Here is a 14,728-nt window from a genome sequence, read left to right on the forward strand (position 1 = left end):
GTTGTTTCATCTGCTTGGAGTGCTCCTAAAGCCAACTGTAAAAAATGTAAGCGATGAAGCCGAAAAGAAACCGCTGCTTAATGTTTTCATTTCATATTTTAGTGCTGCTGCTCCCTTATTAAATTTTACATGGCACTTGATTTTTAATGGAGCATTTACACATTATTTGAGTAAAAACTTCACTGAGTTATTGTTCACTGGTATTCACATTAATATCACATTAATTTATCATACTCAGTTGTTATAATAAATACTACATGAATAATTAATGGTAAAGTGCTACAATAAATTGCTGAGAGTCTTTAATAAGCATCATCTTTTTAGTAGTTTCGTTAGTATTCGTTGCAAAATCATCAATTATAATTAATGCACTTTGTCATGTTATGGCATTGAGTTAATTTCCATTGAGATTGAAACAGAGGTGGGAACCTTGTTAACCTGAATAGAAGTGGAGATTTCTGTGAGACCCTTGTGATCAGGTGTCCGTTGTTTTCTTTAAATTCTCTATGGCATAATATTGGAATTTTAGTTCACTTCTGTGTTTATTTTTAGCTGGTGTTTAGGCAGAGAGAGCTCTCATTTAAGAGCGGCTCATGAACAAGAAATCTTACATAACAGCAGTAGATGATTCTCTGAAATTTCAGACAGTAATAAGAATGTGCTTGTGTCCAGGATCTACTTCATTTCAGAACTGTAAGTGCTGTCATATTTAAATTGTTGTAGGTTTGTCCTGGTAGGGCATAAATCCTGCCAGGCTGGTTTAGCCCTTGCTCTCCTCCTCCTGTTGCAGGTCTGGGAAGCTGAGTCAGATGAGCAAAGCCTTGAGGGCTAGGGGCTTAGCACCATGTGTCAGGTGTCTTGTGCTTCCCTTCAGCATGGCCGTGTAGTCGAAGGATACATGAAGCTTTGAATGCTAGTGCCTGTTGGCCAGTTTGATTTTCAGACTGAAGTATTTAAAGGGGGTGATTTAGAAACCAGTGCCTTTCTGCTTTCAGCCTTTCTACACTGAGCCTCTCTGCCTTTCTGCCATGCGCAGCTCATTCACTGGGAGGAAATGCATCCATGTGTATGCAGCTAGCACTAGCAGCTCAGCAGCATCTCTTCTCCCTCTGCCTGGAATATTTTGTACTTTACTCTGGGATCATTATCACAAGTTTGAAAGCATCTTTGATACAGGAGACTTACTCAGAGACCAAAAAGCATCATGAGTACATATGCTGGAGTAAATGCCAAGACTCCATAAGCATAGTTAGAATTTTTCCTGTTCTCGTGTTCCTATTTTCTAAGTTCTGACTGTTTAAACTGTTTAATTCTGTGCAACTACTTCTTGTTGACTGAAAATCCCAAGAATCTCAGGGAATTTTATAGATTTTTGAATATTAAGAAGTGAATATTTATACATAAATTAATATTCATAATTCATAACGTATTATTGGTTCCCAATACAATATGGGGCCACAGAGAGGATTTTCACTTGCAGAAGTATTGCACAAAACAGATTGTGAATTAGCAGTGTCAGACTTGGCATGGGCTGAACAAAATGGGAAATGTTCAGGAAAAATTGCCAAGAAGTTGCTCAAGGCTTCCTGCGATCCAGCTGGAGTTGTGGGATCATGCCTTATTTAGGCACCAAAGGAATTTCCTAAGTGCAAGGAACAAATTCAGCACTATAAGGAGAGAATTATTCATTTGGAAAAAGGAGCTAGAAAGGTCGGAGGTGAACTGTAAGGGGCTGACTGGTTTATTTGCATTGCAGGTCAGGGAATCTAGTGTGAATATTAGAGCTAGCCCGGGTCAAAGTTCCCGGTCCTGCAGCTCAGAGAGGCAGGCATATGCTGCCCGGTGCTCAGCACCCTGCGCCGCCTTTTATTGAGCTCCCAGAGCTGCAATCCTGCAAAAGAGATTTTATGGGGATAAATAAAAATGCATTGTTTTTACAGCTGTAGATTTAGAGCTGTTAAGAATAGAGGGCGAGCTGGGTCTGTCCACTGCTGCAGGTTAGAGTTTTGTGCCCGCTCATGCCCCGCCAGCCACGGGTTCTGCTGAGCCGAGCCGGCACGCTCTGCGTGGCCACATGCCCGCCACTTTGTCAGGTTTTCTGTCACAAGGCTGGTATATACTTCATGCAGTGTATTTAATGAAGTGATATACTAGATTTTTAAGTAATTTCTATTTTTTATAACTTACAAATACATATATATGTAATAAAAATGTGGGATTTTAATCCTTGTTTCGTTGAACCCTCATTTTCTGTCAGTTTGTCAGCTTAAGTTGTTGCTGTTAAGTGAAGACAGAGCATATGATGTTTGTCTCAGCTTTATCCTTGAAGCTCTTTGCTCTTGGTTTGCTGTTGTGTGGCTGGTTTACGAGGTAGTGATATAGTTTAACAGAAACAGAAAGAACTGTCACCTTCTTCTCACATTGTATGAACTGCTGCATAATTTTTAAAACAAAGCACAGGTTTTCTGCACTCAGCAGAGCACTTTGTGGCAAAGAAGTCTTTAAACTGATGCTGTACTACTTGTGTTTGATCTCTGCTTTGGAGGTCTGCTTAAAATGCTGTCAAACCTTTTAACAAGACGTATAGGGGAAAAGAGGCAAAAAATTCCATTAAACAAAGTTATCATTACATTTTTACATGAACTGTATTTCAAAGTATTTAAAGAATCTCTGAATTCTGTTTATTTTACACAGTTTATGTTCATATTCAGGAAGTTTTTTATCATCTTCAAAAGATCTGTCCTCTACAGTTTTCTTTTATCCAATTTCAAGTGAGACAATGAAAGAATGATGAAAAAAGCTACTTATGTAAATAGAATTTAAGTGATTTTTATTAAGCAAAAGAATGGGGTCAAGTATCTGTTGCAGACAGATTGCTCCCTCTGAAAGGGAATAAAGGAAGAGTTTGATAAAGCAGCATTTTCTTGTATGTTGCAGTCCTCAGCAAGGTTGTAACAGACAGCTCCAACTAGTGAAAGTAAAAGTGAAAGCAGTGCTACAGGATGGGGACAGAGTGGCTGGAGAGCAGCCGGGAAGAAAGGGACCTGGGGGTACTGGTAGAGAGTAGGCTGAAGATGAGCCAGCAGTGTGCCCAGGTGGCCAAGACAGCCAATGGCCTGATCAGGAACAGTGTGGCCAGTAGGACAAGGGAGGTTATTATTCCCCTGTACTCAGCATTGGTCAGGCCACAACTTGAGTGCTGTGTCCAGTTCTGGGCTCCTCAATTCAGGAGAGATGTTGAGGTGCTGGGATGTGTCCAGAGAAGGGCCCCAAGGCTGGTGAAACGCCTGGAACACAAACCCTATGAGGAGAGGCTGAGGGAGCTGGGGGTGTGCAGCCTAGAGAAGAGGAGGCTCAGGGGTGACCTCGTTGCTATCTACAACTGCCTGAAGGGAGGTTGTAGACAGGTGGGGGTTGTTCTCTTCTGCCAGGCAACCAGCAACAGAACAAGGGGACAAAGTTTCAAGTTCTGCTGGGGGAAGTCTAGGCTGGATGTTAGGAGGAAGTTGTTGGCAGAGAGAGTGATTGGCATTGGAATGGGCTGCCCAGGGAGGTGGTGGAGTTGCTGTCCCTGGAAGTGTTCAAGAAAAGCCTGGATGAGGCACTTGGTGCCCTGGTCTAGTTGCCTGTCTAGGGCTGGGTGCTAGGTTGGACTGGCTGATCTTGGAGGTCTCTTCCAACCTGGTAGATTCTATTCTACGAAAGCATATCGTTCCTTCTCTAAGTGGTAAACATTCCATTAGAGCAAATCTTTTAAGGTGCATACTTTTATAATGCATAAATAAATTAATGTAACTTTTAAAGGCACACAGTATCCAAAAGTTGTGGTAGAGAATTAGATTAATCTGCTTTTGTCTGCTTTCCACCTTTTCAAACATAGAACCAGTACCATACCGATTTTTTAGAAATATTTTAAAAGAAAGTGAAATTAAAGGGCATAGTTTTTGAATTATGTGGTTTGGCATATTTGAGAAGTGAAGAATCTGAATTGAAACCATGTAAGTATCTTACATTTACAGAACAAAATTTGTTACATGCATGCTAGTTTAAGCTACCTGGCAAGCCATTTAGATGTGAGGATAGTAACTTTTTCAAGCATTGATAGTCAAACTATGTAGAAAGAGTGTGAGACCTGAGATTTTAGATAGTTATCCATTTAAAATTGAAAGCACAAACATCTGTAGCGCTATGAGCACTTCTTCAATTTAAATTATTTACATGAACTTACTGTGCATTGCAAGCTCAGTTACACTGGAGTTTTGCTGCATACATAAGGCTGTGTTCTTAATGAAGGTCTTTATTGCTGGCTAGATAAAAACCTGGAAATTCTGAATCACTTCTATTTGCGTGTTGGAAAATCTTAGACTGCTATAGGAACAAAGGAAAAGGAGGACTGCTAATTAGGAAGGGATCTGTGTTACATCATAATGCATTTTTTCAGTGCTACATGTTTTTATAGCATTTTTTTTTTTGTCTATTATATGCAGATTTTAAGTTACCTAGATGAATACTATTCTACTTGTCTAAGGATATGACAAAATCTGACAAACAGCATTGTGAAATATGTTATTTTTCTTTAAAGACTTGAGCTGGAGGAGTTCATCCTGAAAATGTTTTTTATGTGCAGTGTGAGGCACTTAGTGCCATGGTCTAGTTGATTTGATAGGGCTGGGGGATAGGTTGGACTGGATGATCTTGAAGGCCTCTTCCAACCTGGTTGATTCTATGATTCTGTGTCCAATGTCTATGTTTTAGCCTTTAACTGCATAAGGTTTTCCCGCTGATTAGACCAGAATCGGCATCACTGTTTGTGACCGCTCCCCAAGTGTAAGGAGCTCATGCATTTCTGAGTTGCAGGGTTCAGGAAGTTAGAAAAATACTCAGCTGAAATCCTTAGGGCATAAGGTCCTTTGCATACAAGGGTAATGATCACAAATAAAAGAGATTTCAGGTGTTAAATCACCAGATAGCCACCAACTTTGCTGGTCTGGAGAGAGAGCAGTCTTTCCATGAACGGGGGGGACAATGTTTCCCTGAAGAGAAAGTCTCCGGACCATAAATCTGAAGAACCAATTATGCATGGCCTTAACTTTGTATCATAGCATTAGTAAAAAGTGGCAAGGAAACCTGAGCATGAACTGTGCCATGTTTTGTGTGCTTTTCCTGGCAAAGGAGGGCTTACTTTCCTTTAGAAATCCTTTTCAGGGGGCTGTGTCAGTGATTTACTGAAAGACATGGAATGAGCTAGGAAACTTGATCAAAGGACATGAGTAAGCCTTTGTCACAAAGGGAATGATAAGGTCTGATGAAACTGCATGGCTGTCAAATATTTGTGAGGTGTTTGTGAGTTCAATGTGCACTGAAAGGAGAAAGCGATTGTATAGAACGGGTTGGAGCTGTGCTAATACCAATTTTGGAAGAATTTTGCACTGTAATTGAATTTTAGCAAATAACTTCTTGTTTATGGCAGGAAGTATATCTAATTCTTGAAGAATGTAGTATACTTCAATGGGTAGTAAAAGTAATTGCAGTTTGTAACCCTTGTTATATATAATCTTATGTGTTAACACTTTTACATGCAGACTTAAATTGCCGTGGTTTGAAATTTAGGAACGTAGATTTACCTGAACAGGAAATTTGGTCAATTCTTGTCAAGGTCCAGAGAACAGAGATGAACAATATCTCTGTCCAGAGGAGCAAGATCTGTTCTGATGGATTTCCATGTTGTGCAATTAAGGTGCAAATGAGACCAGAGATCACCACGAAACTATTTATTAAAGGATACAGTTGGACATAACAGAGAGAGAGAGAGGGCGAAGGGGGAGGGAGAGAGATTAAGAGAATGATGGAGAAGAAGAGGAGAAGCAGGGAAGGAAAAGAGCTGGGATCTTATTACCTTCAGTCGCAGATGGGGGGGAGAGAAAGAGACGGGTATGTGGCTCAGGGATGATCTACTGTGGAGTTTGTCAGGGGTTCTTCTGGTGGTGGTGCAGCTCTGGTGGAGGTCTGCCCTTGGTGGTCTGGTAGAAGTGCACACCTGGTGGTCTGCTGGGAGTGCCATCCTTGGCAGGCATTCCTCCTGCCTTTCATACAGTTTTCCTGCTCGGTGTCCAGCTGCAGCTCCCCAAGAACTCTTCCTGTGTATTCTCATGCATTCGCAGGGGTCTGGCACCACCGGGGAGAGGGCCTCTGCCCCCTGCCTGGCTGTACCTGTCTGTACCCTGAATACACAGAAGCCTTTTCTCTTCGGGGTAACTGAGACAAGATGTATGCATCCCGGGCATTCCAGCCAGGCTGAGGTCCAGGAGTTTCAAAGGCGTTGTCTGTTGATTTGCATCCCTGAGCTTTTGGCCAAGCAAATAATCTGAGTCCCGGAGGTTACCAAAGGCAATTTTGTCTTTGTTGATGATCAAGAGAGAAGATTTAGACTCTCACAATTCTGCATTAGGAAAATGTCACCATACACTTTATTCTATCACTGCATGTATCTGACTGGTGTACAGTCAGTCGCTGAAGCAAAGTGAAGAATACTGTATAAACATTCTGTGAGGAGAAAAAAACTTTGCTTCCACAACGTGGTAGGTTTTGTTGTTGTTTTGGTTGTCCTTTGCTTTGTTTTGTGTTTGTTTTTTTTTCCTGTTCAGCATTTTACTTCAATATTTTCCACTGGTTTGATATATTTTTTTAGAGGAGGTAGATAGTCAGATACCAATGCAGCCTAAGGGAAAACAGATTTGCTTTTTTTGCATGGATCTTTACTTTGGCAAATACTTGTGGAAGGCGTCTGTAGAGTACTGGTGTAAATACAGAAAGATCTCAAATAGTATGAGTCTAAACATATCTGCCAGTAATGTTTGCCTTCCTTTAAACTGCGTTTTATAATCTTACTTATCTCCATCTCTTGCTAAAAATCAAAGACAGAAACAGCTACATATGTACATGCACACATATATATATAAATACGTATGTGTAACTATATGTAATATGTATTACATAATTGACAGATTTTTTACCAAAGAAGCATCAAAACCCCCTAGATTTCGTCAGTCTGATACTTTATTTTGTCTAAATGTTTTTAAGTGCTGTATCTTTAAGCATGTTAGAAGTACCTGATGTATCCCACACTTACGAACAAGCTAAAGGTTCAGCTGTTTGTTGGTAACTGGGGTTCTTACTCCACAATGCTCCTCTGCCTATTAACTACAATGCAGCTCAAAGCCCAAGTAAGCTAAGGGAGGGGAGAACATAAAGCTCTGCTTTAAAATAGGAAGTGAACTCTAACGTATGTGCTAAATCACATGTCCTGAGTCAGCTTATTGAATTCCCTCTTGAGTTTGCCTAAGTGCATCCAAAATGTAGAGTAGAAATAAGACTCCAAATGAGACAGCATCTGTCTCATTTTCCCCTTTCTTCTCATATTTCATCCTATCTTCCCCTTTTGCCTCCATCAGTTTCTGTCTCCTCCTCCTTTCTCCTTTTTTTCCTTACGTTTAATTGAAGGCAGGAAATGTAAACCAGAAAATTGCACTGTTTCTAGGTTTTTAAAAATCAATAAGAACTTACAGTTGATGATGCCTGTCATGGCCCTAGAAATGGAAATGTAATTTTTCAAAGACTGTTAACTTGTATATATGAAATACACATTTGTAAGTTGTAAATATGAAATATATAGATTTGCAATTCGTAAATATGAACTATGCATTTGTAATTTGAAAATATGAAATATACATTTGTCCATTAATATGCTTACATGAATTATTTGTAGGTCTATCTTTACACTGTATTTTCAAAATTATTCTTTTTACTTGCTGAACAATACTGAGTTTTAACTAAAATTCCAAATCCCACACAGCTTCCAGAAATTAGTATTTTTAAGTCCCATGAACAGTAAAAATCTGTTTAACACTTAAAAAAAGAGAACTGTTGGGTTTTTTAAAGCCTGTCACATCATTGATAAAATAGATCTTGGTTTGCAATTACGCATTAATTTATTGCTATTTTTTTAATGGTTAGAACAGTTTTTCATCTAACTCTCAATGAATTGTGAATGATGTTTAGATGGAAATCTGTACTTAATGTAGTGTGTCTTCAGAGTGAACAAGATACAAATGATCTCACCTACCTGAACACATGAATTAATATCAGTATGTTACTGTAGGCTTTTATAAGATGGCTTTTAGCTCATTTTTAAGCGTTTTGAATATGTATTTGAAAAGCACATCTAAGTATTTCCTGGATGTTTTCACTATGTATTGAAATTTATATTGCACATTTGGAATAACTTCAGGAGTCTCTATGGAGACCTCAAACTGAGCCCATGGGCTGGAACATACTACTCTTCCTACATTTCATTATTTCTTTATTCAGAAGTAATGACAAAAATGTCAACTCCTGAAAGCTTCATTAGGCTCTTACTAAAGATTACTGAAAAGAATATTTATCTGCTCGTTACCTGGAAAAGAAGGGAGCTGTCTTCTTGACCCTGGTTGATGTCCTTGGAGGTCTCTTCCAGCCTGGTTGATTTTATGATTCTATGTCAGCAAATATTGGTTTGGTTTTTTAGATTTTGGGGTTTATTTATGTTAAGGAAAAAAATGAATGGGCTGCCCAGGGAGGTGGTGGAGTCGCTGTCCCTGGAAGTGTTCAAGAAAAGCCTGGATGAGGCACTGAGTGCCATGGTCTAGTTGCTTGGCTAAGGCTGAGGAATAGGTTGGACTTGGATGAGCTTGGAGGTGTTGGGGAGGAGAAATTAATTGATGTGAGATGATGTTTTCCTAAACTAATATTGTTTATTAATTTCGCTATTCAGAACTCTCCCTGCCCTTGACCACTAATTTTAATAATATTTCAGTTCTTACACAGTCATGGAAACATTCTGTGGATAATATCTACAGCTAGTGACAACCAGCAAAATACAGAAACATTAGTTGAACTGGGAGAGACTATTCTCATGGTGAAACGCTGCTTGCCCAGTAGCTGGGCTCAAGCTCTTCCTGCTCTCTGGCAGAAGGCAGTAGACAATTACAAAGAGGCATTTAAACCTTTACTCACAGATAATTATTATTATTGTTACCCACTCATGGGGACTAGCCACAGCCCAGACAGTGCCCAGATGCTTTCAGGGGACTCTGTCCTGTTGGGCGTTGAGGCTCGAATCTTCCTGGCTCCTGGGGACAGGACGCAGACAATCTCTGCCCCTGTCTCCTGGCTTCTTCTGGACCAGGGATTCTAGGCAGCACCTTCAGGTGCAGAGGCAGATGTGGTGCAGTCTCAGCACGATGTCACACTGGCCACACAGGCCGATCGCCTGCAGGCATCCAGGCTCTGCTCCTGGTAACTGGCGGCAGTGGAGTTTAGCAGGCAGCACTAAGGCAGTGTGCAATAGCAGCAGGGCTGGGCACAGCAGAGAGAGGAGGCACAGAGCAGGGAAGCAGAAGCAGGTTGTTCACCTGCATATCTCCTTTTATCAGTGTGGGCCGAGGCTAATTACCCTTTGGACACCAGAAGAGCCAATCAGGATGGCAGTTGGCCAAACCTTACTGTATTGGGCAGAGCCATGGGCTCACTTTTCCCTAATTTGGGAACAGCACAGGCCTTGCACTAGGCAGGCACAAGCCAAGTGTGTGTACCTTGTTTACCAGAGGGCCCTGGGCAGGCCAGACTCTCTGGCTTCAGGTTTTGTGTCTCTTTCCTGTGCTTGCCTCTCTGGTGGAGCAGCAAAACATGGCTAGGCAAGGCAGGACATGTACGAGCCTATTTTGGGCCTATTGGGCCTATCAAGGCTACCACAACAGGAAGTCTCTTCCAACCTGGTTGATTCTGTGAATGTTCTTGATTTATTGACTGATCCTTTTACCACAATTCATTGTCTACTTTTTCTGACCATTATTTGTAAAGCTGAACAGGAAAGTAGGTGAAATTTAAGTTTGCTCGAAAAGTTACTGGCAAAAAAACTCTGTTTTAAGAAAGCCAACTTTTATGCAATGTAGCTAACCTGCACTGTAGGTGAAGTCTGCTGGGAGGGCCAAGTGATGAATCGGAGAGAACTCTGTGTAAGTGCACATAATGAACACACTCAGTATAATGGAAGTGATGGCTGCTTTGGTAGGGGGTCTAGGAGTTGGTCTTGCAGGTGAAATCTGACACGCTTTTCCTGGATAGCGTATTAGAGGTTTTATAGAGATGAAATGTTAGTGCAAGTAACCCATGTTCTCTTGAAATGGATAATTCACTTTTGTTTTATTCCTCTCCTTTTTCTTTTTCTTTTTCTTTTCTTTTTCTTTTCTTTCCCTTACTTTATTTTCTTTAGCTGAATGTGGTGCAACTGTCTCTGGAAATGAAGGAACATTGCTATCTCCAAATTTTCCATCTAATTATGACAACAACCACGAATGCATCTACAAAATTGAAACAGAGGCTGGAAAAGGGATCCGTCTTAGAGCCAGGAGCTTTCAGCTGCGTGAGGGAGATATTGTTAAGGTAAAAAAGGAAATAAAGATCACTTAGTACAATGCTTAATATTCACATTGCATGAATGATTCTTAACACTAATTATTTTCGTTTTCATTTCACTTTCTAACACAAAATGAATAAATTGTATGTGAATAGCATTGCTTTCTTTGTATAGATTAAATTATGTACACTAGAACCAAAGATTAACTACAGGTGTGGCTAAGAGTTCAATTATATTTATGGCCTATAATGGCTTAAAATCTAAAAAGAAAAGCTAAAATATGGATCTGGATTTTTTTAACACCAAAGTTTGTATATTATTTTCTGTTTGTAGTAATATAAGTGTAGCATGGTGATTATTCAGAAAAGAATGCTTTGCTAGATACTTCTTTCATAGATCCGTTAGCACAACACCCCTGAGGATTTAAAGAAAGCAAAGGCAAATTTGTGGTGGTGTCTGTACTTCAAGGCTTGTTCTCTGGTTCTGAGGCAACTGGCTTAGCACAATTTCTGTTTATTGAGGAAGAGGGTTTAACTGTATAGTTTCTCCATAAAATCAGTTTGTAAAAATCTAGTCTGTTTCCACTCCCATGGCAGGGTGTCCTTATTCATATTCCCATTGTAATAATCCTTTTATCTAATCCCTAAACTTGCCCAGACTACCAAAAAGAAGAGGCCAAAATCTTGACTGAAAATGTGCTGCAAATTGAACAGAGTGTAAACTGACAATGTTTGTGTCTTATTAGCTTTGCTTATATTAGTGGATAAAGTATGCCAAGGACTTAGATTTTATCATAAAATCAATGAGGTTGGAAGAGACCTCCAACATCATCCAGTCCAACCTAGCACCCAGCCCTAGCCAGTCATCTAGACCATGGCACTAAATGTTTCATGCAGTCTTTTCTTGAACACCTCCAGGGATGGTGACTTCACCAACTTGCTGGGCAGCCCATTTACATACTTGTCCATGTTTTCTTTAGTTGATCTGTATGAAATAATCCTAGACTGAAAGAAGTCTTTCAGCACCACATGAGGTAATATTGACTGCCTGAATAGCACTAAAAAGACACTTGGATTTAAAATCTGCTAGCCAAAAGCCAGTATGAGGATGCTTCTGTTTTCTAAAATGATAATTATCTTAGAAATATGGGTTGCACTGCTGAATTCTACCAGTTGGTCTGGTTAGCTCAGTATATAGGTGTCTTTATTTAGGTAAAATACACTAGTTTGCCCACTGCCTGTGCTCCATTGCCTTTATGAGCCCTCAGTATCCACAGCTGCTGCATTACGTTCAACCATGCTTCGCTATCTCTTCCATCTGCTACAAAATTCTTGTCTTTATTTAATACTGCTAAATACCTCTTTGGTGACAGCAAGTCTTGGAAGCTCACTATATGGAGGAAAAATAAATAGAAAAGTAATGTGTTTAATTTCTTTGGAATTAGCATCATTGGCTGATTAATAAAATGCCAAGTTGCATTAAGTACTCATTTATGGGATTTAATGAGCAGTCCATCATTCCTATTCTCTAATACCTTCATGATTTTGTAATTCTCAGGCATATCCCTGTCTCAGTCTTCTCCTGTCCAGTCTCTTGTAAGACAGATACTTCTTAATTATTGTCTGTCTGCACTTTTCACAGCTCCACTCTGCCATTCTGCAGATGCACAGAGCAGATCTCTACAGATGACTCAGGAAATAGATATTGTCATGTGGTACTGTATACAGTGGCAAAACACTGTTCCCTCATTTGTTTTTAACCACCTTCAGGTCTCTGCAAACTCTCATATTTCAGTGCAAGATCATGTTTAGGACTAATTGTCAATTTTCTCTGTATGCCTGTGGAATGATGGAAGCGCTGTGGGTTTCTGAAGTTTGTTTTCCCTCCTCTATATATCCTAAATAGGAACAAAATATGTTAGAAACACCAGAGTTCTTGTGTCTTGTGTTTGCACAGAAGAGAGCACCAAGACTACCTTGCAGGCAGTTTGCAAGGGATACAGGGTTGGACTCGATGATCTGTGAGGTCTCTTCCAACCCTGATGATACTATGATACTATGATGATAAAGCACAGGAATATTTATAAGGCTTGAGCTGAAATACAGGAACATTTTTTACCTGAATAACTTTGATTTTAAAGAAACTGTGTGCTTATATAAAGTTGCATTGGGTGCAGGTGCTCAGGTTTTGTTACTTGGGGACTATAGGGGCTGTGTCTTGTGAGGAGAGGCTGGGGCTGCTCGGTGCTAGGCACAGCTGTCTCCAGCCAACCCACGGCAGAGCACAGCTGAGCCCCACAGCCAAGGTGGTCATGCCTCCGGGGAAACATTTAAGAACGAACAAACAGTGCTGCACTGTAGTGTGGGAGAAAGAAGAGTGAGGAAAAAGCGTGAGAAACAGTCCTGATAATGCCAAATTGATCCCACCACAAATGTCTTACGAACTATATAGTGTCACTTTTGGGGGCAAGTATTCCATGAGAGTTTGATGAGCAGATTTGGGAGTATATATAGGGGGATACATATCAATGTCAGGAAGCTATACAGGAATTATCTGTTAAATCGTCAAAACAAGCATTTTAAAAGCATTTTTCTCTGGGATGATTTTATGCCATAAAGATCTCTACAATTAAGAGAAATTGCAGTGTTTAGTTGCAAGTAATATCTTTTTACTGTCAGAATGAGTATCTGGAGTTTAAGAGAATCTACCCAGCATTTCCTTCCTTCATCTGAGTGCCCAGTTTTACATTCCCACAGCAGCCACAGATACATTAGCACCGTTACTAGATCATTTAAACTCGTGAATAGATGTAACACTGTCCTCTTCTCTTGCCTGCTTATTTTAATCCCAGCAGTACAGGAAACACTTCCCTTTTACTTTCTCACAAATGTTTAGGTTGAAACAGGGCATTCCTGAGTGCTTTAGCTGTATTTATCCCTGTGCTCCAAACAATGCAGTTATTTCCCTCTGTCCCTGGTGATAGCTTCCTCAGGTTGACTACATCAGTAATGTTATGCTCTCTAATCTTACAAAACAAACTGTTTCTCAAAAACAGTCCCTGACCTATGCAACCCCTGGGCTAATGGCTTTTCAGGAAAGATTTGTAGGGGTGTTAGTAGATGTGTATTAAATATGCACTAAGAATGTACTGGCCCTGTAAACAATCTTGCTGTGATAGCTGGACTCCTACTCAGACACTGTTTGCTTGTTTGAAAATATAAGCCACCTTCAGCTATTTATATTCAACTAGATTTACTGTTGGCATAAGTGGGAATATTGAGGCTGGATATTGAAGGCTGTGGTGCATGGGGTATTACAAATAATTTACAAGCGTGTTTCTCACATCAGTAATACTGTGTGCATGAGGAAGAGTCAAACTTAATGCTTTGGAGGAGAATATGTGCAGGTTAATTACTGTGAATTGTGGACAAAGCTTTCAGTAGCTGTGGCAAAGCTTGAACTTAAATTAAGGGGAAAGAAATCTGAACTGATTTAAATAAATAGAATTAGAATCAACATTTTGAAACATATGGCAAAACCAACTATCTGGAATAGCTGTTTGTTTGACAGCTTATCCTTTGTCACTAACACTTCATCTTTCTGACCTCCTTGCTTTAACTGCCAATTGAAATTTCCTTATTCTTTAAAACATCTACTTATGATGAAATCTTTATAATGCAATCATTGTAAATGTATTAGAGGTAAGAGTGAAACCAAAACATGATTTCATGTCTTTCACCTGTTTGGCCAAATAGAACTTCCTTATTTCTTCACAGTAGAAAAAAACAGGAATTGTAGCATCTGTATTATATTTCAAATGTGTTATTCTCAATGAGATAAACATACACATTATATACGAGTCACAAGTTACAGTGCCTAGACTAGTATCTGTTAAATGCATTCTCTGGTGCTGGAGACAGTCATATATACCAGAACCCAGTGGTGGTACACCAGGTGCCTATTGGGAATGGTCCTTGGCTCACACTAGTTCATAGAATCAACCAGGTTGGAAGAGACTTCCAAGATCATCCAGCCCAACATATCACTCAGCCTTATCCAGTCAACCAGACCATGGCACCAAGTGCCTCATCCAGTCTTTTCTTGAACACCTCCAGGGATGGTGCCTCCACCACCTCCCTGGGCAGCCCATTCCAATGCCAATCACTCTCTCTGGCAAGAACTTCCTTCTAACATCCAGCGTATACTTCCCCCAGCACAACTTGAGACTGTGTCCCCTTGTTATCTTGCTGGTTGCCTGGGAGAAGAAACCAACCC

At 40.1% G+C, this 14,728-nt stretch overlaps 1 protein-coding gene across 1 annotated transcript in view; it reads left to right on the forward strand.

The window, feature by feature from the left end:
- The window catches only part of CSMD1 (CUB and Sushi multiple domains 1), a 1,024,926-nt gene that overhangs the window by 820,794 nt on the left and 189,404 nt on the right, over nucleotides 1-14,728 (forward strand). Inside the window, exon 22 of the mRNA XM_064145849.1 lies at nucleotides 10,310-10,479. Coding sequence (XP_064001919.1) covers nucleotides 10,310-10,479 — 170 coding nt within the window. The remainder of the gene's footprint in view (nucleotides 1-10,309; nucleotides 10,480-14,728) is intronic.

Source organism: Pogoniulus pusillus, chromosome 7 (assembly GCF_015220805.1).
Source record: "Pogoniulus pusillus isolate bPogPus1 chromosome 7, bPogPus1.pri, whole genome shotgun sequence".
Taxonomy (NCBI): Eukaryota; Metazoa; Chordata; class Aves; order Piciformes; family Lybiidae; genus Pogoniulus; species Pogoniulus pusillus.